General features: G+C 37.1%; 2 protein-coding genes across 2 annotated transcripts in view; one reads left to right on the top strand and one right to left on the bottom strand.

The window, feature by feature from the left end:
* Window positions 1–465: 465 nt before the first annotated feature.
* Window positions 466–7,061, bottom strand: LOC307140517 (TBC1 domain family member 24-like). The gene is made up of 7 exons (XM_079840079.1): window positions 6,591–7,061; window positions 4,588–5,614; window positions 4,315–4,467; window positions 3,851–3,914; window positions 1,688–1,783; window positions 1,316–1,541; window positions 466–1,053 (listed from the first exon to the last, which is right to left on the bottom strand). Exons 1-7 carry the CDS (start codon window positions 6,988–6,990, stop codon window positions 881–883), a joined length of 2,139 nt encoding a protein of 712 aa, XP_079696205.1. The 5' UTR covers window positions 6,991–7,061; the 3' UTR covers window positions 466–880.
* A 7,563-nt stretch (window positions 7,062–14,624) lies between these two features.
* The window catches only part of stx8 (syntaxin 8), a 75,012-nt gene continuing 64,143 nt past the window's right edge, over window positions 14,625–25,493 (top strand). Inside the window, exons 1-4 of the mRNA XM_079840138.1 lie at window positions 14,625–14,751; window positions 15,161–15,260; window positions 15,361–15,455; window positions 18,346–18,456. Coding sequence (XP_079696264.1) covers window positions 14,735–14,751; window positions 15,161–15,260; window positions 15,361–15,455; window positions 18,346–18,456 — 323 coding nt within the window. The 5' untranslated portion in view covers window positions 14,625–14,734. The remainder of the gene's footprint in view (window positions 14,752–15,160; window positions 15,261–15,360; window positions 15,456–18,345; window positions 18,457–25,493) is intronic.

Genomic DNA, 25,493 nt, shown 5'->3' with positions numbered 1-25,493 from the left:
TTCGCTCCTTTGGAGTAGGTAATGTAGGGAATAGTGAATGATTGTATAGGGGGCTATTGCGAACAGCCATAGAATGTGATTAATGGTAAAATTATAAATCCAGCCGCAGCTGAAGTAAAACACCTTATAATTCGATTTTTCAGGTGTGTTTGGGTTGAAGCTAACCTTTTCAGGGCAGTGTGCCTGCCAGAGTTGCCCACCCCTACTTCATTGCGTCAAATTTGTCACTTTGCCCACAGCTGATTGGCTCAGTTTTAGTTTGCGATCTCTTACCCAGAATACACAAACCTGCTCTGGAGCAAAGTTAACCATATATCGTAAGTTATCATGGTGATGAAAAACTAAAAGCCAACCCACCTTTCTTCTTGAACTTCAATGAGTTTGCTCAAACATATGGATAGCCATTGTAACTGGCTTTGTGCTACAGGCCTCAGTATTTTACTCCGTTTACATTTCAACATTTACACATTGCTTTGTATATCCACTTTATTTACCACAGCCATGATCGATTTCAGTTGCATTTGGTGTAAAAGTTTTCTTTTTATTTACAACATTTTAGATTTTCATGTTCATTAAAATTCAACAAACTGCTGTTCGAATACTGTCTTTAAAAACGAGTTATTCCAGAAATACAGTGAACGACAGTGAATATTAAAAATTATCTCACAAGGCATATAATAAAAAAGTATTTGAAAATGTAAATAAATAACATTGTGTAAATTTGAATCTTAAATTATATTTACAGTTTTTTTTTTGTTCATACTGCAGTAGCGCAACAATGTACAGTAGTTTCTGTTTTAATGTCCATAGTTTTGCCACAATGCATGTCATGCTGCCAGTGTGACTTTTGATATATGTGGACACAGCCCTCCCACAGTCTTCAGTTTGAAAGCAGTGGTGGAACAGACAAAGAATGCTGGATACCCCACACCTCCAGAGACTGGATCTTGAAACATCCCCTGCAGAGAGGTGGACTCTCAAATGTATCACAGCGTTCAGAATAGCCAGCAGTCAGACCAGCCTGCAGGTAGAGCGCATGGCCACCGTCGCCACCTGCAGGATAAACCGCAAGTAAAGGTAAAAGAGTGTATACACAACATTTCATCTATATTAAGGAAGAGACTGTTTTTCCCAGTAATGTTGACACAAAGGCAACGTTCCAGCACGATTTCAGGTGAAATATGCTCATGGGGTATGCAAATACGAAGCTTGAGAGGCAGCCACCTTGTTTATGATAACAATAGGGGACAGCTGAGCCTGAAATATGTATTCTGAAACCTTTCCTTCACGTCTTTAGTGGAACAAAAAAGCTCACCAATAAAAAGTGTCTCATCATCTCCTGCCATGAATTTGACAGCTGACAATGTGCAGAATGAAGAAGACTTGTATCTCTGGTCCAGAGAGGCTGCAGTGGGCCTGTCCACATGAGTGTTTATTTGAGAGCAAGCGGAGAGAGTTTGATCCCCGGAGGAATCACTTTTGTCAGGCACTCCAGAGATCTGCAGCACTGTACGCTGGTACCGTTCCATTCCTGGTCGTAGCTGAAAAGTTGATTTGCGTTTAGGAATAAATTATTCTATTATCTACCTCAAATCATATTCTGGTGCCTACAATGCAACATCAAGTACAATTTAAAGCACAACACAACAAATCAGTTGAATCAGATAGCAAATGGAGACTTACTCACAGTGAAAACAAAGCACTCTCCTGTGCCAAAGAACTTAAAGTCCTTTTCATCACAATTCTTGTGAGCCCAATCAGAAGACAAGAAAGCTCCACAAATCTGCAATGACATGAACAAAATTATGTAAATGTAACAAAATATTGAGATTTCAGCATTTCTGTAAGATTGCAGCTACACTCTAAAACTTAAGGTTATTTAAAGGTTCTTTACACATAGTAATAGTTATATTTAGAACCATACTGTCCTGAAGAACTGTTTAATGCTAAAACGGGTTAGAGGTTAGGGAGGTTAGATATTGAATTTATGATCCATATCAATATTCAGTTGTTACTTTGGCTTATGCATGGCATACCCACTCACAAAAACGTTAAAGCTGTCACATGACTTTTTATCGCTTATCCTTTTAACATTAGGAAGGGCTTGCATACTGTCCATTTACAATGGCTACGTTTGGCCTTCATAAACTTAATGGATTTTAAATGGATGAGACACACTACAACTCTAAATTTGTGTAATTTTACCCAGAGAGTAGATGATGAGGTTGTGGAGTTTTACAGCATCTGAGAAAAACTGCCACTCAATTGCATCAAAATGCACATAACGATAGATGTTAAAACCTCATAGAGGATTGTGTTTCATTGGAACTGGCCTTCATTGCATTTATTTTGTGATCTTTTGTGTTTTATTTTTTAATGTAATTTATCATCACTGTAAATTACTATATATTAATGGTTTACTTACTTATTAAGTGTTACAATTTGCTAATTGGGTAAATAAAAAGTACCCAATTGACAAAAAAGAAAAGAAAAAGTAAAACCCCAAAGGCTGCAAGATATATAAGACCAGGTAGACAGAAGGGAAACAATCATATATAAAAATGTATATTATGAATGAAACTATTATTAAAAAGATGGTCCCACTTTATATTAGGTTGCCTTAACTACTATGTACTTACATAAAATTAACTTATTGTGATCATATTGCTTTGCAAATTTTTTTGCTGATATAGAGGTGGGATATGGACCTAAGTCAGGTGTGGTGGTATGGGTAAGTTTAAGGATAGGGTTAGGTGTAAGGGAAGTGTCAACAATGTAATTATAAATGTAACTACAGAAATTAATTACAGATGTAATTACATTTGAAAATGTAAGTACAATGTAAAAACATGTATGTACACAATAAGTGCATTGCATCAAGTTATTAATTTAAATGTTAGTACATAGTAGTTAAGGCCACCTAATATAAAGTGGGTCCAAAAAGATTATTTGTAACAGTTAAAGGTGCAATAGGTGATTCTCTACAGAAACATTTTTGTTATTCTGGTTGAAAGTCTCCTCATATCCTGATAGCAATCACTTTTACACTGTGTCTGTGCAATGCAACGCGACAAAAGACAATATAAGCCATTATAATCAGTGATGTTGTTTACACTGGATGCGACGTGACTCAACAAATCCCTACAGTAAACTGATGCCTCGTTCTATTTATGACATACTGACATGAAGGACAAATGCTTTGAAACAGACGCTTTGTCACGTCCAGTGTAGACAGAATCTGGCTGTTGTGGCTAGAATGTCAAATGTCGTGTCTGGTGTAGACACGGTGTAAAGCGGTCTAAATTTATTTATATGTCTGTGGAAGGCATAGGACCATAAAATGTTTGTTCATTGCATTCGGTCCGAATGAAATTATAGCATGTGTTCCCTGTCAGTCAACGGGTATTTATACCACTGCGCAGCCTGTTCATGCAGACGTCATACATCATCACTTCACTTCACTTACGCTGTGCAGAAAGAACGAGAATGGCAGACAAACAGTTGTTTACGTTTGTTATTGTAGTACTATTACTGACTGTACTGTAACATTTTTAACACATGATGTAATCCAATAACATTGTCTCACTTCTGGTCTGTGCACAATCAGTGTTTTGGAGGAGGCGTGGCTTTGGACGGCGATTTGCCAGGAGGGTGGGATAGTATGCCACCAATGCTAGCAGGCTAAAGCTAGCATTTCAAAGCTTTCAAAGCATTGTTCTTTATGGAACCTTATAAAAAAGGTTATATTCAGCAACAAAAAGGGTTCTACTATTACTACAAGCTGAAGAACCCTGTCTGGCACTGTTTAGAACCATTTTACTTAAGAGTGTACAGATTATTACAGACATACCTCTTCGTCTGTAGTTTTCAAGAGTAAAACGGTTGGATCATGCCCCTCAACTTTGGAATAAAACCTAGTTTTAAAAAAAAGACATAATGGAGATTTATGCATTTGAAAAACAATATTTAATATCTTAATTATCATTTATATTTATATTAATATTAATAAATTAATGTTATTTATACTAAAGGACTATGGGTCATGGGTTGTTGAGTTTAATGGATATCAACCACTTGCTGAAAAAAACCCGAAGAAGCATTATGAAATACATTATATATTAAATCTGATAATTAATATTAGTACTAGGATTTTTATTTATATTAGCAATAATAATGATGATGATTGCAGTTTAATAAAGTTGAAATGTATTTTAAGCATTTCTAAAAACACAATTTTATGTGATCAAATCATATTCTCAAATTATAAGGTTATATTCATGGAATGATTCATGTGAGTGTGTATAAATAACATACAAGGAGAGACTTCTGCCATGAACATTTGTACTGAATAGCTGCACAGGACTGAAAAGAGCAAATCGCTCTGGAATCCAAGCCCAGACCACCCTCATCTCTGTTTCAGTCACTACAGAGGAGCTGAAGTTCCGAAAATCCATAGCTTGGTATGAACTATAGGAGATAAAATGTTGTTGCAGTTTTATTGTTAATACAAAAATAAAGTTTCATATATAATAGGAATTTTGAAATTCTTAAAATGTGTATTTTATATTGACCTCACAAAACCCTCACCTCTTATTGCGGATGTCCTTATGAATTAGTGCGAGCTTGTTGGCATTGAAAAGATACGTTAGTTCTTTGTGTGTTGGCAGCTGTATTTTAAAAGCCGTTTGGAGCAGTGTGTCAATAGTACTGTGTCGTGCCACATTCTGCACAAAACTCTTGATGTCTTGTTTGAAGTCATCGACGTGGGCCACTCGTGAGGACACAGAGACTTTGTAAAGGCTGAGTAGAGCAAGAGCTACACGGTACAAAACTTTGTAGCCCTCCATTAGATAGACATCCAACACTCTGATAGCGTATGCAAAAGGTAGATCTGCAAAGATCCACATGATCCAGTCAGAGTAGAACTCAAAAAGGTTCTGGCGAGAGCTGGCAATTAGCTTCCGGATGCCCCTGCAGTATTTATTGGCAAGGTCACCAAAGGTCATGCATGAAGCGTGTGAAGTGAGGAAAGTCTGGTCAATGTAACGCTTTTTAGAGTCTGTGTAGGTCACCAAAGAACAAATACTGTGGAAGCACTGGGCTTCATCCTCACTGAAGTGCAAGAGAAGGGACACCAGAGCGGACAGAATGGGACAGAAGGTGACATCAGGAAAATGGTGATTTATACAAATGAGAATTCTTTTCACTGAGTTCAGACCTGCTTTATTTAGGCAGTATCTGGGAATTTCCCCATCCTCCATAAACTTTGGGAAATGGTGTGTGCTTGTTTGAAATTCTCCAAAGAGCTTCCCAACTAGGCCATGGTAGGTGTCCACATCAGCGTTGCTGGATATGCTCTCGATGTTCTGGATGATGTGCTGGTAAGCCTTGGCTCTGAGAGTATGAGGCGTGGACCAGAATCCTGTACGGCCCATTGCTTTGAGCTCATAGCGGTCACTTGAGAGGATCTTCCGATAACGGGTGGCCGCGTCTGGGTCGATCTTTTCCCAGTCTACATACTGACCGTATTTCATCCTAGAAGAAGAGCTTATCTCCCAGTTATCTACCTCAGAAATGGTCATCATGGGTACACCCTTTAAGCTTCCTTTATTTCCTGTTTAAAGGATGAAGCATCTTTTAGAATCAGCTATGAAAGTACTTTGATATATCAAATGTGCAATTGCTCAGAGTTTAAAAGCTGCAGCACTACGAATTTAATAATGGCTTACAATTGATGTTCCCAACCATATAGAACATATGTGGGTCAAAAAATTACTTGGCAATTATTTTGCTGTAATTTTTACATGATGTGTCTTGTCATCTGACACCACAGACATTTCTTAATTGGAATATCTATGAGAATGTGTACTCAGCCTATCAGCTTATGTAGCCAGCTTATCATTTAGTTATATATAGATATTGGGTAACACTTTATTTTGATGGTCCCTTTTGAACATTCTGTTGTTGACTATAAGTATTTTTGCAACTACATGTCAACTCTCATGATGAGTATTAGTAGACTGTCGGCTTAATATCTGCTAACTCTTTATTGTGATGGTCTTCCAACAGACATTCTACTGACTATAAGTAACCCTGCAAGTACCGTACATGTCCGCTTATTCTAACCCTAACCCTTACTTATAGTTATACTTATAGTTACTTATAGTCAACAGAATGTGTTAAAGGGACCATCAAAATTGGGGTCATTAAGTATATTACATTTTCCAATGTGCATGCTTATTTCATTGCTCATTTATTTTATAAATATAATATAAATATTGCTGTATATATAGCCTATAGTTAGTTGTGATGCCTAAATTAACTCTTTGAAAAATTATTCTGATTTAAACAATGCAGTAATTAATAAAAGTATCGTTACAATAAAAAAAAGCTTCTATGCACCCGGATAATTAAACCATGTTATTTTAGGGAAATAAATGTAGATGCATTTCAGGGCTGAATGTGGGAAATTAAATGAATTGTACACAGATGTGTTACATTTCCGATTATTTATAATTTTATCAATGCTTGCCAAGTGCTTTAAATGTGACTTTTTTTTTTTTAAAGGCAAAAAGATCTCACGTACGCACCTGCACGATCCTTCCTGGCCCATTTGCTTGAGTTTCCTTTAGGTCTTTTGATTGGAGGCTTTGCAGTACAAATCCCACCAGTGTTTCTTTTCCCATCCTCACGGTGTAGTGATCTTGCTCTTGGTCTGATAGCATTGCATCTGCTAAAATTACCTGGTCCCTCATCCTCTGTGTCACAAGCATAAAAAGATCTTGAGCGAGGTCTGATGTGGCTTCTGTCCTTGTCAGTCTCTCCTGTTGAGCGTTTTGCCTCGTCAGAACTGTAAAGAGATCGAGAACGTAGTCTGCCACAATTTGTCCGATCTGCAAACTGTGCATTACTGCCACCCTCCACATTCAGGAGATTTACATTTGTGGAGCCAAAATGGGCACATGCAACATTTGAAGTAACCTGGAGCATGGCCTCACCAGTTCACATAACAAAGACTTTGAAAGTTAAGTTTACAGTAGGTTTGTTGTTCTCTTTGTGATGCCCTGAGACACCTGGGTTTCGTTTAGATGATGCGATGTCAGGTGATCTGCTCAGGTGGTTGTAATACTGTATACACAGTCAAAAATTCAGATGGCCTCTGTTATTTTGTCTTTAGCAATCAATTGGGAATACTTGAGAATACATTTGTGTAATAAAAGCTATGACATAACAGCAATGGTGTAAATAAATATATACACACTATGTAATAACTTGAAAAAAAATAGGCTTGTATTTATAAATGGATACAACAGAATTTTTTATGTTGAATTTATTCTTATGAAATTATTTGACATATTTTTCCAGTCATATATTTTTGTGTAGCAGCCATAACATCACTGTTACAGGATTAAATGCATATGGATGTATGACAGAAATATGGTTGAAAATATTACATAACATATTTTTCAAATTTTATAGTTTTGAATAGCATTGACAATCATCAAGTGGCAGAAAGTTCTCAAAGGCTGTTATAATGCCTCTATATGAAACGTATTTACTCTCTAACTCCTTCTGTGTTTGGAAACATAGAGAAAATCTTCTCGTCTTCTTGAAGTGTCACAGAATGTTGATACCAGACACATTTTAATGAGTGTTTTTCCAGGAAATTCAAAAACTCAGCCCTTCTTGTTTTCAACACACTGTTATTTATTCAAACAAATATGTTTGGATGTGAAACAAATTGGTGAGGCTCAAAATGGGGGCATATATCATTAAATAATATGTTAAACCTGTTCTTTTAGTTAGAATGTTACATGTTAACACACTTAGGTTAAAGTTTACCTTATAAACATTGTGCAGTTTCATATTAAGTGTGATTGCACAGTCAGGGAACTCAACATCAAATCAAATAAATTAAATGATTTAATAAGAGTTTCAAAAGAGTTTTAACAGCATAATTTAATTTTTCTAAGCATTTCTTGAGATGATTACCAATAATTTAGCAATAAATTGAACACATGATAGTAAATGCAGTAAGCTACACTGTAACTGTGCCACAGTGAAATTATTTATTTACAATAATGGACACTTTAATGAGGCTGACACATTTTTATATCTAAGATAAAAATGTTAGAATGCTCAAATACCCAATGCAATTGTCTAGATTAATCATTTGATTCGATAATCAATTCTTCTCTCTCTTGTCTCTGTACTGACATGGGCATATGTGATTGATGTGATGTAACAACAGCAAGGCGAATGCTCAACAAAGGAAATAATAAAAAACAGGAAAAAAGTCACACACAAAGGCTCCAAAAATGCAAAAAATTGAATAGTGGAGTCACTCACAGGTAACGTTTCGAGCATGCTGGTTCTTCTTAAAGACACTTAAACGTTTCTACCCAACAAGCCTTTATACTGAACCTATATGGTCCACAATTATTTTTAGATGCCGCTTTAAAAAGTAGAAAAACTTTATGCCCTCATCATCTGGTTGTTTAAAAAATGAAGTTAATAATTAATGTTTATTTTACATTTTGATTTACTGACACTGTCAGTGTCATGGATTGGCTGCAGCCAACAAGAGAGATGAATGTATCGCTTTTAATAATACCAGGATGATTAGGCCTACAAACATAAACGTAACATTAACACGAGAACATAAAACTGAAGGCTTAAATACACAGAGGATGATGATAACATAATAACAAAATGACACCATAATCAGACACCATAGTAACAAACGAGAAGAACTCAGGCAATTACAGTGTCAATGAATCTAAACAAGAAGGGATAGACCAGAATATTCAAATATGCATTCCTTCAATGGGTTGGCATCCCCCTCGAAACCAGGGCCGTGCAGAGAGTTCGTCAGGGGCAGGGGCTCAAATGTAAAAAAGGGGCAATATATAAATATATATAAATATATATATATATATATATATACATATATATATATATATATATATATATACATATATATATATATATATATATATATATATATATATATATATATATATATATATATATATATATATATATATATATATATATATATATATACATATATATATACCCTGTTCGGGCGAACCAGCCTCTTACTGCATTTCGTTGCCTTGTACCTGTACTTCTGTAATGACAATAAAGTTGAATCTAATCTAATCTAATACACACACACACACACACACACACACACACACACACACAAACACACATACATGTATATATATATATATATGTATATATATCCTTATGCTCATCAAGCCTGCATTTATTTAATCAAAAATACAGAAAAAACAGTAGCCTAATATTGTGAAATATTATTACATTGTGTTCTTTTTAACTTTTTATTAATTAAAGAATCTTGAAAAGAGTATCACAGTTTCCATCATTGACATTAAATCCTCATATTAGAATGATTTCTGAATGATCATGTGACACTGAAGAGTGGAGTAATGATGCTGGAAATCCAGCTGTGATCACAGGAATAAATTATATTTTAAATTATTTAAAAAAAGAAAACCATTATTTTTATATATTTCGCAATATTGCTGTTTTTTATCAAATAAATGCAGGCTTGATGAACATAAGAGACTTCTTTCATAATGCTACATAATATTCAAAAATGGTAATCAGTCCTTTCATGTAACCATTTCGCCAGCCTACACTTCACATAATAGGCCTGTAGGAGCCGGTGGCACTTGGGTTTTGTTAACTTTGATAGTTTCATGAAATAGTAAACGGTGTGTCAATATACATAAGTACAAGTGAAATTAACACTACTTACCATTAATGCGATGTTTGCTGCTGTGGTTTTGTGCAGGGATTTGTTTGTTGTCTGTTAAAATCCATTTTGTCAGTGATGCAATTTATAAAATGAGACAAACCGCAGGAAATCGTTCCACAAACGTTAGTTCGTCTGTCCATGTATTTTTCAACCGATTTATGAATAAGAACAGAAAATTACCGCTTCACATCGCCCAATGGACTTTGAACTTGCTTTGCCAGATCACGATTGGTTGTTGTATAGCCTATACATGACAAACGGGCATTGGTGAATTGTGTAATACTTTAAAATATATAGCTAATATATAGATTTGTAATTAAATCAACACATTAGCTCTGATTATGGATGAAAAAAAAAAACATTGGCTTACTTTTTTCCCGCGAGGCCACACACTCTCTGAAAGGACCATATTTGGCTTGAGAGCCGTTTCCGAGCAGTGGAAAATCAGCTGTCAATCAAAACGCACGCAACCCATATCAACGCGTCATGGCAACGCCTCAACAGAAATTGTCCGACTTTTGAGCCGTTCGTTACTATTGTATACATTGTCATGTTATAATAATCACATTTATTTAGTTTTATTGACCACGATATTATCCTTGATATTTGTCTGAGAGGGGCACTTTTGATTCATTTTGAAAAAGGGCAGGGGCTCGAGCACCCAAAGCCCCCCCCTCTGCACGTGCCTGCTCGAAACGGCTCTCATTCGCGCTTGCATATGTTTACACTATAAAAAACAAGACAGTGAAACTAAACACGATTGTGACATAACTCCCACCCGCCTTGGTAGGGGGGCCAGGCAGAACCAGGGAGATGACGGACTGAGGTGGAGACGATGGAGGTGGAGACCAAGGTGAAGCCACAGAGAAAAGCTGACGGTGAAGGCCTGGAGGGCTGAGGTAGAGCTGCAGGCAGGCACAACCAAGGTGTAGGTGTGGGCTTGGCACTGCAATGGTGCTAGTGAGGACAATGGAGGAACCAGTGGGAAGGAAGAACCCAGTGGAGACAGAGGGGTGAAGGGTCGAGGCGCAGCCACTGATCCGGAAGTCCGAGGTGAAGCCAGAATGACAGTGGCCAAGGTGAAACCAGAGGGATAAGGGAGTCCATGGTAGAGCCAAGGGAGCATTGAGCCAAGGTGGAGCTGATGGGTCGGAGGGCTGAGGTGGAGTCTGGGGTGTGGAGGCTTGAGGTGGAGCTGAGGGATTCATGAGCTAAGGCAGGGATGATGATTGGGAAGCCCCTGGCAGATCTATGCAGCATAGCGGAACCACTGGAGGAGCTGAAAAGCTGAAGGAAGACAGCGGAGATGAGTCCAATGAACTGGATGGCTTTGGCACTGAAGGAGGATGAGGGAAGCTGGGCAGGACTATCCACAATGAAGGAGACTTGGTATTGGGCTTAACCAGTGACGACTTGGGGCTGGGCTTAACCAGAGATGACTTGGAGCTGGGCTCAACCAGCATATCTAGCGATGACTGATACGAAATGGAACTGGACAGGAAAAGAAATTGAATTATTTACAATAATGGACACAATAAGTGTCACTTATATACATACGTTTTATTTGAATTATTTACATAATACAGAAGTGACTGAAATGCAGCAAAAATTCAGCAAAAGCCTCTTCATCCAGCTCAGCTCCAGCTTGAAGACTGTGACTTGATCTTTGTGGCAGGCTCAGGCTTTGAGTCAGCGGTGGGCCTTGGCTCTTGCTCCGTAGTGGCTGGCTGGGTTCTGAGTGGGGCTGGTGATGTCCTCATCTGTGATGGAAACAGTAAAGGGAGAGTCATTTTATACCAGCACCCAATCCACAAACATTGGGTAAAGTCCCTCAAGGACCATCACCGGGCAGGCTTGCCTTTGTGTGCTTGTTTCAGCCCATGTCTTTAAACCAGATGCTAATTTGCCCTGCTCTAGGTAGATTGCGTTAGTCATTATGGAAATAATCCAGCGCGTCTGTGCACGTTGTCGGTAGATCACGTGTAGAACTTTCCACACGCATCCTTTTTTTTAAATGCACGCTCTCGAATTTGCCCTGTTTTGTAAACAAACATTAACAAATGATATCTGGAAACTTAGGAGGCTGACTTGTTGCCTAGAGTCGTTGCCTTATAGGCAATGACTCTGCAGGCTGCGTTTGCGCACGAAAGTGCCTCACGAAATATGAATTGATGTATACACAGGCAGTATAACGGTTAGTGCTCTAGCAAAATAGAGCGAGCTTTGGTGAGAACTAAACACTCATTTAATTACTACAGTAGTAATTTCTCGCTAGAAATGACACGTACCAGAAGTGGAAAACGTACATTCAAAAACATTTACACACAAACTGAAAAGCAACCGCAACTTTCAGACGCCATCTTTCTTTTTCTAGCTCAACTGTCACTTAATGTAATGCACAAGACTGTGGGATATCAAAGGCAGCGAATGATACATCTATGCTGCCTTCAGAAATCGATCAGATGAAAGTATCTCAGGAGACAGGAAGTGAATATAACATTGAATTCAGACGTGCCTTGATGCCTTCTTACCTTTAAATGTGTCCTCCGAAGGCATTATTTTTAAGTTTTCGGATGTAGTCAATTGCAAGCTGATAACACACACACACACACACACACACACACACACACACACACACACACACACACACACACACACACACACACACACACACACACACACACACACACACACACACACACACACACACACACACACACACACACACACACACACACACACACACACACACACACACACACACACACACACACACACACACACACACACACACACACACACACACACACACACACACACACACACACACACACACACAAATAATGAGAATCTCTGGTATGACTGGTTTAACAATTCTTTATTCATTTGTGAATTGGTGTTACAGTTTTTTTTATTCGCTTTGGTACTATTTTCACTAGTACGGTGCACATTTTCAAAACTCTTAGTACAAAAATCTAAACTGATCACACTTGTAACACAGCTCGTCATTCTTTCAAAACCTGATGTAATGCTTTCATTCAGTTGCACATATCTTCAGTCCACATAATCATTGTTTCAAACACAAGATTATTGTAATATGTAATGAGAACATTTGGTTTAATCACTGAAACACAACAGTGTGATCTTCTTTCAGTTCAGTACTTTTAACAATCAGTTCATCCAACAGCAAACAATCCAAGATACATGTTTCAAATCTCCCTCATTGCTGAATTATCTACAGTAACACAGACTATATATGCCTCATAAGAAAATACACTTACATTACCTAATTTATGTAATTTAATCTATAATGTTTGTAATAGTATCTATCTATTCAGTGTGTTATCAAAAGGTGTGATGAAGTTACGACACAGCCATGAGGTTCTGGGCTATAGAACAGAGTTTGCTGCCAATACAGTAAATGCTCTCACTGTACCATATGACTGAATCTACTGTAGTTGAGCTTTATAAGGGTGAGTTACAGTAATGTGGCAGTCTCTAACATGGTAATCTGTTTTCAGTATCAAATGCATACATACTGTAATGTAAAATGCTGTATCTGGTGCCATCTGCCATCTCCCTTCTTCTGATGCATTTCTGATCAGTCTGATGTTACATTGTCATTGACAATTTCCTTTCCCTTATACTCTACTCTGCTCTGTTCACACACACACACACACACACACACACACACACACACACACACACACACACACACACACACACACACACACACACACACACACACACACACACACACACACACACACACACACACACACACACACACACACACACACACACACACACACACACACACACACACACACACACACACACGTCTGGTTCACTATCTTTCTGGGTATAAGCAGGCATAATGGTTACAAACTGTATATTCTCTCCCCTTACACTAACCCTACCCATAAACCTATCAATCACACAAAACTTTCTACATTTTTACTTTACAGTAAAAAAAAAAAAAGTCAGCGCAAGGACAAGGAATTAGGATACTGCCATCTTTATAGGGACATTTTGTCCCCATAATGTAGAGTTTACCAGGCCACACACGCGCACACACTTTGAACATAGTAGTTATAATCTAAGATAAATCGCTTATAATGTAAAAATAATTAATTACATATGGTTATCCATATCGGAAATTGCAAACAAAGTAGAATCTATGTATATCAATATCTAAAAGAAATCTATAGGTGAACCAAATGATTGATTGATTAACCATTGAGATCAGTTGGATTAAATTATAGACAAATGTATTAAACTGAATGAGAAGAGATGCAAATCAAAAGTTTGATAGTAAGAGCTTTATGAAAGGCAGTTACTGTGAATGAAACATTTATATAGATGAAACAGTTATTTTTTGTGGTGAAAAAGATACTTTGTAGTTTTGTGTATTGTACTAACACAATTGAAAATATGCTGAAATGTTTGAAAAAAGTGCACTTTTGATGATCTGTTGTGATATTAGCACTATGAGTTTTGAAAATGCACACCTTGCTTGTGAAAATAGTACCAAAGCGAATAAAAAAAACTGTAATACATGCATACCATCAGCTTTTATGACTCACACATCCTGATTTTTGAGAATTGTAGATTATCAAGAATTAACACATTTTTCAAATCATTTGCAATGTTTTGGATTTACAATGGCGCATTGTTCTGTATGTTCTACAGTAGCCCTAGCAACATTAAGTCACATGTTAACAGAATCTGTAATTGTATATCTCCTTTCTTTTCTTTTCTCGTCTCGTCTCTCTCTTCTCTGTGAATGAACTCAGATTTGAAGTACCGAATGAAGTGTGTCTGTAGGAGGCCACCGTCTGACGTCATGCCCAAACAGGAACTAACACAGCGCAGTTTGTTGATGTGATTTTGCACTGAGTTTCTACAAAAAAAGCTTGTTATAACTGGAAAAATTGCCGCAGTATGTCACAGGATTTCTGGTAAGCATTTTATATCGTTATCGTTTTTTGACATCTGAGGTCTACAGTTCAGTACAGTAACATAGAGTTCAGAAAACTCAATTTGCTATTTAGTTCATTGGATCTGTAGCAGCCACATCAATTGAGACTGAAAATATCTGTTTTAATTTCCTTTATGGCTCATTATACCCTACGTTAGTTCATTACTATGAGTTTGTGAACATATGTGTGATTTATACGCGGCGAAACAACGCGTAGAATTGTTGCCAGGCTGGTTAGATGAGATCTATGTCACATGATTGTGTTGATGACAATCTTGTGATTTAAATGACTGGCAACACACGTTATGATCTGTTACTATTAGCGTAATGTCATAGATGAAAAACTGTTTGACAGAACTGCCATTTTTGTTTTGTTTCACATTATTTAGGTTACAGAATTATGATGCAGCTTGTCGAATGGCTCAAGAAATTGCAGAAAACACCCATGAAAGAAACAGACTGCAGAGAACTGGAGGAAATCCAGCCAAGGTGAAGAAAGGATTCCATTGTTCATACGGTAAAGTTGAGCCCTCTGTGTCAGGGGTCTTTATGCTGTAACATCTTCCTTCTTTTTTGTCTGTCCCTGTAGCTGAACATGACCCTGAGAGCATCATTACAGAAGCTCAAACAGAATATAGCACAGCTCAGAGAGACGTTAAACCGAGCTGCTGCTCAAAGGCAGATGTATCCTTTCCAGAAGAATTAATACAAATTTTTATGCACTAATCCTGAGAGTGAAATCCAAAGATTTTGAGAGGTAAGTAATGTATGTTGTTGTTGTATTTCACTCCAGAGGAAAAAATTGATATATCAGCATTAAACTCATATGTCACCCTGGACCACAGAGCCAGTCATAAGTCGCATGGGTATATTTGTGGCAATTTCCAACAATACATTGTATGGGTCAAAATTATCGATTTTTCTTTAATGCCAAAAATCAGTAGGATATTAAGTAAAGATCATGTTCCATGAAGATATTTTGTAATTTTCCTACTGTAAATATATATATAAAAATGTATTATTATTAGTAATATGCATTGCTAAGGACTTCATTTGGACAACATTAAAGGTGATTTTTTTTCAATATTCAAATTTTTTTTTTTTGCGCCCTCAGATTCCAGATTTTAAAAAAAAAGTTGTATCTCGGCCAAATATTGTCCTATCCTTAACAAAAAAACTTTTTGCTTTCAGATGATCTCAATTTAAAAAAAAACATTGACCCTTATGACTGGGTTTGCGGTCCAGGGTCACATATTTGGAATAATCTGTCCATTATTATTTGTTTAGGGTTGGTTGTGTTTGTTTTGAAGATTCTTTAAATGATAGTTTATCCAAAATAGTTTCAAACCCATTTTCTTTGTGGAACACAAAATGATCCTTTCCAAATGACAGTACAAAGTAGCTCATCTTTCAAGCTCTAGAAAAGACTGAAAAAAATATATAATATAATATATACTGTAATATATTGTCACTGTAATTGACCCTCGAGGGCAGAAGAAACCACCTCATGAAGTTTAGAGCAGTACATCAGCGACTGGGCCTTACCAATAAACATGGAGAAGTCATGATCATGATCTTACATTTACATTTATGCATTTGGCAGGCGCTTTTATCCAAAGCGACTTACATTGCATTCAAGGTACACATTTTACATTTTGTCAGTTCTTGCTTTCCCTGGGAATCGAACCCATGACCTTGGCGTTGCTAGCGCCACGCTCTACTGTTTGAGCTATAGGAAAGCTGAAATCTTTCAACAACAACAAAAAAAACTCGCCTTAATGACAATACATTTAAATTTACACTTGGGGGAACAATTCTTAATCATGTCACCTGCTATAATTATTTGGGTCTGATAATCTCAGCCTCTGGAAAATTTGACACTGCAATAAAATACCTATAACGGATAAGACACGTTAAGGGCTTATTATATTATTAGACAACCCCTGTTCAAATTCAACCCACCTATTAACCTGTGGCTGAAAATCTTTGACAGCATCATCAAACCTATCCTTCTATACGACTGGGAAATCTGGGGGCCCAAATTTAAATTAAATTATGAATCCTGGGACAAAATCCCAGTTGAAATTTTCCACCTTGAGTTTTGCAAAAACATCCTGGGAACTCACCGAAATGCTGGGTTGCAGGGCAGAATTGGGCAGATTCCCTCTCCTATATGAAATACAGAAGAGAGCAGTGAAGTTCTGGTTGCATCTCTCAGGTGCACAGACTCTTAAATACAGGGCAGGTAACCCAGAGAGTGACCCCATGCAATACTTAGTGGAAATACATCAACTAAATTCAGTGCAGACATTCAAAAGTTAAAGAAATAGGAAAAATAACCCAGGAAGAATACATCCATGATTGGCAGATCAAAGTCACACAATTAAAGAAATTAAAGGTCTTCTATGAATTAAAGATTATAAATTGGCCCCATACCCAATCAATATTAGAGATGATCACATGAGCGGCCACAGTCTGTGTGGAGATAGGCCGAGCACAAGTAGAGCTAGAGAGCCAGAGAGCTCAGACTGTGTTCAGACTGCACTGATGGAGTCGTAGAGGACGAGCTGCATTTCCTCACCGAGTCCAGCAAATATAAAAACATTAGAGACACTTATTTCCCTCAAATAGCTCAAATTTTACCTGAATTCCAGCAAGCGAGCCTCATAGACAAACTGTCATATATTTTGGGAGAGAAAGAGAAGTGTATACACCTGGCAGTGCAGTATGTGTCCTCGTGCCATCATATGAGGGACAAAGGCTGAACCTTCTTTTTCCTTTATAAACGCTTTCTGTATTAACTTACTTGTTTTTTTTGTTGTTGTTGTTGTTTTGTGCATTAATTGTGATATATTTATGTATAATATTTTTTATTATCCTTATGTTTGTCTATGTCTATTGCTTTGGCACTATTGTGCTATTTCACACATTCATGCCAATAAAGAATTAAATATTCCAAGGGCTCTGATGTCATATAATAGAGGAAAAGGCCAAACTGAAGTTATTTGCCATTTATCCTGCACTCCATGAGCTGGTAGCTTGAGAACTGTTGTTATTTTGACTCTTTTCTTTTCGATAAACCAGTTGATATGGCTTTTGAATCAAATTTTTGAGTTCATCGCTTTATGATCCAGTCACAAAGGCTCAATCTTTTTGCTATTGTTTTAGGAGCTCATAGTGACCACAGAACTGTAAAAAAAAAATCTTCAAAATGTTCCTTATGTGTTCCACAATATTAAGGATACAAGTTAATATGACATAAAGCTGAGCAAAAAACACAGAATCTTTATATTATGGTGAACTTCCTTTAATAAAGAGAAAAAGAAAATGTGATTTCTCATGAGCACCTGTAGGTGGCAGTGTTTTATAATAAACCAATTGCAGTGTGGTTAAAAGTGCTGCTTTATTGGATTTGGATTTTGGAAATACTAGCCCTAAACAACTATGAGAAACAAATGTCGATGTTGTGTTCATAAGTCAGATGTTTATGATGATTCAGCGAATCTTTCTTTGAGATTAGCATAATTATGCAGCCATAAATGTGTAAATTGAAAGCCTTAATGAATAATACTAGAATGCAAGCTGAAGCAGACAGAAGACAAAACCTTGTTGATGATCTTGCTACCAGAGAAACAAGACTGATCGCCTCTTTCAAAGGAGACATCACAGAAGCTGAGCCATCAAGGTAAATACACATACTGTGTGATATTTGACCAATGTATTTTAATGGATAAAAATAAGTGTTAGGCCGATATATTGGCAAGGCTAATTACATATACATTTGCAAAATGTATTTACTAAAATTAGGTAAATATTGCGTTGTGTTTATTTAATTTCAGCAATATTATATACAGTATCATTTGTTAAATTATATTATATTGGCATTATCAGCATCAACCTTTTGAAAATATTAGTGATTTTTTTAGAATGTCAGTTATCATACCAGGAGTTAACAATTTTATTTATTATTATATACATTTTTGAGATTTTTGTTTAAATGCCAAGCTTTCTTGTCAACATTATTTTGTTCATTAAATATATTGTTTTCTCTTTTCCATAAATACATTAACGCACTGTAATGCCAAACATTACTGATTGGTTTGTAGTTGTACATTACCATTTAAAAGTGAATTTTCAGCAGCCATAAATCCAGCCCTCATTGTCACGTTATCCCTCAGAAATCATTCTAATACACTGATTTGGTGCTCAAGAAGCATGTCAAATGTTGAAAACTGCATAATATTTTTTTGTGTATATATTAGGGGTGTAGCAATATATCGTCTCACAGTATATCGCAATACAAAAATGCAACAATATGAAACGCCAGCTCGACCAAAACGAAAATAACTATTTGAGAAAAAATTCAAGTTTACAGAGTTTTAGTGCCAGTACTATATTAAACTACTATTTAATGTTGAATATGTATAATGTATAATATTTCAATGGGGGAATATTTGTGGGTCCTGATAATGCCAAATGTCTTATGTTATCAGGAAAAAGTGGCCTTCATTATTTTTGAATATATCTAGAATATGCAAGCATTTGTATTTTCAGCTTCAGAATCAAGAATACTTTTATTCTGGTGTCACCATTGCCCTGTGCATTGGATTAGCAGCACTAAGTCCAAGCCTATTCCCTCCCACCCCAAATGTAATACCAAATTTAGCATTTTAATCAACAGTACATTTTGTTAACCTTTTTTCCATGTGTCTTAGTGTACTGAATTGCAATAATATTGTATTGTGAGTTCAGTATCGTGACATGTATCGAACCGTGACATGAGGGTATCATTACACCCCTAGTGTATGTTCAGGATACTATGACTAATAGAAAGTTCAAAACAACAGCATTTATTTGAAATAGAATTTCAAATTTTATGAAATAGAATTTTATTTAACAAATAAATGTCTTTACGGTCACTAATCATTAATATCTTACTGTAATCATTCATTTTATATGCATAATATTAAATTGTTTTGTTGACAAATCAACAGAATTTGATACAGCAATGTAGATTATATACACTGAACAAAATTATAAATGCAACATTTTTGTTTTTGCCCCCATTTTTCATGAGCTGAACTCAAAGATCGAAGACTTTTTCTATGTACACAAAAGGCCTATTTCTCTCAAATATTGTTCACAAATCTGTCTAAATCTGTTTTAGTGAGCACTTCTCCTTTGCCGAGATAATCCATCCACCTCACAGGTGTGACATATCAAGATGCTGATTAGACAGCATGATTATTGCGCAGGTGTGCCTTAGGCTGGCCACAATAAAAGGCCACTCTAAAGTGTGCAGTTTTACTGTATTAGTCCGAAAACCAGTCAGTATCTGGTGTGACCACCATTTGCTTCACGCAGTGCAACACATCTGCTTCGCATAGAGTCGATCAGGTTGTTGATTGTGGCTTGTGGAATGTTGGTCCACTCCTCTTCAATGGCTGTGCGAAGTTGCTGGATATTGGCAGGAACTGGAACACGCTGTTGTATACAACGATCCAGAGCATCCCAAACATGTTCATTGGGTGACATGTCCGGTGAGTATGCTGGCCATGCAAGAACTGGGATGTTTTCAGCTTCCAGGAATTGTGTACAGATGCAACATGGGGCCGTGCATTATCATGCTGCAACATGAGGTGATGGTCGTGGATGAATGGCACAACAATGGGCCTCAGGATCTCGTCACGGTATCTCTGTGCATTTTAAAATGCCATCAATAAAATGCACCTGTGTTCGTTGTCCATAACATACGCCTGCCCATACCATAACCCCACCGCCACCATGGGCCACTCGATCCACAACGTTGACATCAGCAAACCGCTCAGCCACACGACGCCATACACACTGTCTGCCATCTGCCCTGTACAGTGAAAACCGTGATTCATCCGTGAAGAGAACACCTCTCCAAAGTGCCAGACGCCATCAAATGTGAGCATTTGCCTACTCAAGTTGGTTACGACGATGAACTGCAGTCAGGTCGAGAGCCCGATGAGCATGCAGATGAACTTCCCTAAAACAGTTTCTGACAGTTTGCGTAGAAGCTGCAGCTGTCTGGGTGGCTGGTCTCAGACGATCTTGGAGGTGAATATGCTGGATGTGGAGGTCTTGGGCTGGTGTGGTTACACGTGGTCTGTGGTTGTGAGGCTGGTTGGATGTACTGCCAAATACTTTGAAACGCCTTTGGAGACGGCTTATGGTAGAGAAAAGAACATTCCATTTATGGGCAACAACTCTGGTGGATATTCCTGCAGTCAGCATGCCAATTGTACTCTACCTCAACTTGCGACATCTGTGGCATTGTGCTGTGATAAAACAGTTAACAGATAATACAGTAAAACTGCACATTTTAGAGTGGCCTTTTAATGTGGCCAGCCTAAGGCACACCTGTGCAATAATCATGCCGTCCAATCAGCATCTTGATATGCCACACCGGTGAGGTGGATGGATTATCTCTGCAAAGGAGAAGTGCTCACTAACACAGATTTAGACAGATTTGTGAACAATTTTGAGAGAAATAGGCCTCTTGTGTACATAGAAAAAGTCTTCGATCTTTGAGTTCAGCTCATGAAAATGGGGCAAAAACAAAAGTGTTGCATTTATAATTTTGTTCAGTGTATTACAAAAAGCCAAATGTATGTTTGCAAAGCGTATCGGATGTAACTTAAAATTTTTTCATTCATTAATCTTGTACAACGCAGCAGTGGCATTAAAGAGGAAGTGACTGATCCTAGTGACTGCATGAACTGGCCCGGTCCAGCGGACAATCGTTATTTGTTGAGGATTGCATAGGTTGATATTCACTTTAATTTAAAGTTCATGCAGCACATCAGTAGAGAAACCATGAACTCTATGCCATAGTTAGTCTACTAGACCATAGAGGCCTTTGCTTGCCATCTTTCCTGCTTGCCCTGGCAGTAGTGTCCCAATGTTGAGTAACTTTATGCCAGAAATGGTGTGACCTGTGCTGAAACGGATGTCTGTGCACACTCTCTGAGGGCTCCAGTTCAGCTTCACTGCTCTGCTGATCAGAGTTGAGCCTTGAACCTCCTCCTTCAGGACTGTTTACACTTCCCTACTCTCCACTGCGCTCACATCCTCTCTCCAAAATACACCAATCAGAGGCTTAATGTGTCACCGCCAATCTCCTGTGCGCTTATGACTCTTAATCGAAATGACAGTTCAAGAGCGGAACTCTTTTAGAGAATGAGATGGCTATTACTCAGATTTTACATTTTTGATCCAGGTTACACGAACTAGGACAGGAAGATGACAAAACCTGCTAATATAATATTCAGAATTCTTTTTTATCATTAGAACTTAATCTCATTGCTCAGGTTAATACAGTTGTTATTTGAAACTACAACTTAAACTTTTATAAAATGGGTTTTAACTGAAATAAAGCTGAAATATTATAAATAACAACTAACTGCAATAGTTTATAGTTGAAGTACTAAAATGACCAAAACTAAAATTCATGTAAAATAAATTCAATCTAAATAGAAATGTTAAATTAAAAAAAGACCATAACAAAATTACTAAAACTTAAAGGGATTGTTCACCCAAAAATTAAATATGTCATAATTTACTCAACCTCATACCATTTCGAACCTGTATGATTTTTTTTCCTCTTCTGTGGAACATAATAATATAATATATATATAATAATAATAATTATGATATCACAAATTATCTTATGTTCCACAGAAGAAAGAAAGTCATACAGGTTTGGAATGACATGAGGGTGAGTAAATGATGACAGAATTTTAATTATTAGGTGAACTATCTGTTTAAACATAAATCAAAATATGAATAAATACTATAATTGTTATAATATTATAATTAATACAATAACACTGATACAGGCTGATACAAAGGCTTTGTCTTTTACATGAAACCTGATCAGTTCTAATAGATTGGCCCTTTTGATTCAGTGGGTGGTAGAGGCTAAGAAGAGGTATTAGTTACTATCTCTGATTAATAAAATTAGGGTAATTTGAGAAATCATTTATAGGCCTGATCCTTTTTTTCCACCCGTCTTTGTGGACTTAATCCTCTAATTCCTTAACATGGGAGGGCTGCGTTTTTATCTTTATAGGTCCCATTCACGTCGCACTGCTACACTATGCACACATTTAGCTAAAGAACACTAATACATTACAGTCATTTGATCAAGTTTTTAATACTAAAGAATTTTTTATGAGGGTGTAAGCCTGGCAGGATTTTTAGAGCCTGGATTCATCTTACTGTGTGGTCTTTGTCTGCCAGTGGGGGTGTTAGTTTTGCTTCAATAAGCTGAAATAGCATTTAACTTTTTTTCCATAGGGATAAGACCAGGCTTATGGTATTCGCGAAACAATACCTTTGTGGAAGATTAACCTCTAATCAAGCACAAAATGACATACCGCTCATTTGAAGATTCAGAGTTCCCGACCCGGCGCCCCAACCCTCCTCCCCCAATTTCCTCCCTTTTATATTTGATCGTAATGCACAAAGTTGTAATTAGTTAAATAGGGCCTCTAAGAGACGAGGTCTGTCTCCAGGTCTCGCTCCAGTGTGATGCCTCGTCTGATTAAGTCTGCGGGCTCTGCGGGAGGTTAATTGGATAAGCGTTAATCCTCACACCGCTGAGATGGAGCGAAGGAAGTGGAGAGGGGCTGGCGCAAGCTACGAGTTGCCAAACATGTCAGAAAGATTAGCATCCGCCGCTGACCACTTATCTCGCCGGCCAGAGGATTAATATAGGCTTGGACTTGGACTGGACTGGCTTGGTATGTTTGAAGACCAGCAAGGTGGAGGATTGGGGAAGAAAGAGGTCTTGCTCACCAAGCGTGTGAGATGTAAACTTCCTTGTTGTGAGGAAGGATGTGAATGAGAGGAACAGATCCAGCTGAAGACTCTTCAGAGGTTAGCGACCTCTCTGAACTCAAATGAAGCTTCACTGATGCTGAACTAACTGAAAGAGAAGGGCCATTGTCAAAAACTAGCGCTAGGAAGTCATTTGGGTTTTACTCAAATACCATTTTTTGGCATGCAGTTTGACCTTAACCTGCTTGAGCAACTGCATATTCCTGAAAGGAAACATTAGAAAAAAATCCACAGTATTAAAATGGTTATAAATCCTTTATATGTGGGTCAATGACATATAAGAGTGTCCACGATAAGAGGAAACATCTTTAAAAAATTTAATTTAAAACACATGTGCCAAGTTCTTAGAAATGTACTCTTTGTATTCATGTTGGATTCATAGTTTTGGCAAACGTTTATAGCATTTTCAACTGCAGTTTCAATTTAATGACTGTAATAAAAATATAATGTGATGTAACCATCAAGTAAAAAGTATTTATTTTATTCATCTTAATCATTATTTTAAAAAAGTAGTTTTTTTTATACAAATACTATAAACTGTTAATTCCTAAATATTCATTTTTTTTTTGTGGAGTTGCACCATATGATAATTTACCACCTAAACTAACCTTGCTTTGTTATATATAAAAAATGTCAAATTATTTGATATTTTAAAAGAATTATTGACCTTGACACAGTCATTTCAAATAATAATTAAGAAAAAATGACTAATCAAATATTATCCCAAACTACTCCAATATGGTTTTCCTTTTTTAAGAATTTCATTCTTTTACTGAAGCTTTGTTCTTCATTAAGAAATCAGGACAGTTGTACTATACAGACATCAAATTGATTTGTAATCAATGACATGGATGGATTTGCGACAGACATTTTTACTTAACGCTACTTTCGATATAGTCTCAAAACCCAGAGGAAGCAGAACACCCGTGCAAACTAGTGACCGGCTCATAACTCTGCGCGATGCTGAGCGCTGATAGCTTTTCCAGAAGAGCCTTTAAACTTCACTTCTCTCTCTGCGAGCTGTCCAGGAGCCTCGGGGGGAACAGGTTTCATACATTAATCAAAGAAAAGTGCAAAAGCACAACGCAGTGTCTCCACAGGATAACAGGCCACTTCTCGGTTTGGCACAGCGCTTTGAAAGTTTGTATAAAAGCCAGAGGCGGTTCATATGCTTTGTGTCCTTGTAACGTAGGGCATGAAAACTCACTCTCCGGGCCCAACAAAGTGGAACCCATATGAACAAATAAACAGAGGTTCTCTGATCTTACAAGGTCCAAAGTAGGGGATGTTGTTTGCTATTTTAGAGGTAAAAAATAGAAAGGTTATTTATTCTGAAGGCACATGAGTGCTACAGATGTGAGTTTGGTAGAAAGAGCCTGTGGCTCTTGAACAACTCACGGACATGCTTCGAAGTTTATTTACGTTTGTAAAGTAGATGATGTGTGTCCATTTAATGTGTGCACATAGCTGTTGATTGACAGTGCATGTGGAATAACTATAATATTACACTGTGTATGTAATCTAGTTACTGTGTGTGTATGTAATGAGAAAGTTGACTTTGTGTATTACAGTGATGACTGCTGTATGCATAAATGCATACATAAATTTGTATGTTTTATTGAAACGATAAGCTAAAAGAGACTTTGTGTTACATTAATTTTGACCACCTGGTCACTTCATGCGTTCTTACTGGTCGGATAGCTATCTGATTTGTTAAAACGTTTCCATTTACACGTGGCCACATAAATGCGTCTCCGCAAATCCGATTCTTAATTCCTGCGCAATATGCTAATTTAATGGAGTTCACATCAACAAATCATCATTTTATTTATCATCAGCTAATTTCAAGATCAA

This window comes from Gobio gobio (genome assembly GCF_949357685.1).
Source record: "Gobio gobio genome assembly, chromosome: 17".
Lineage (NCBI taxonomy): Eukaryota > Metazoa > Chordata > Actinopteri > Cypriniformes > Gobionidae > Gobio > Gobio gobio.
Note: the sequence above shows the minus strand (reverse complement) of the source record. Positions and strands in the feature narration are given on the sequence as shown.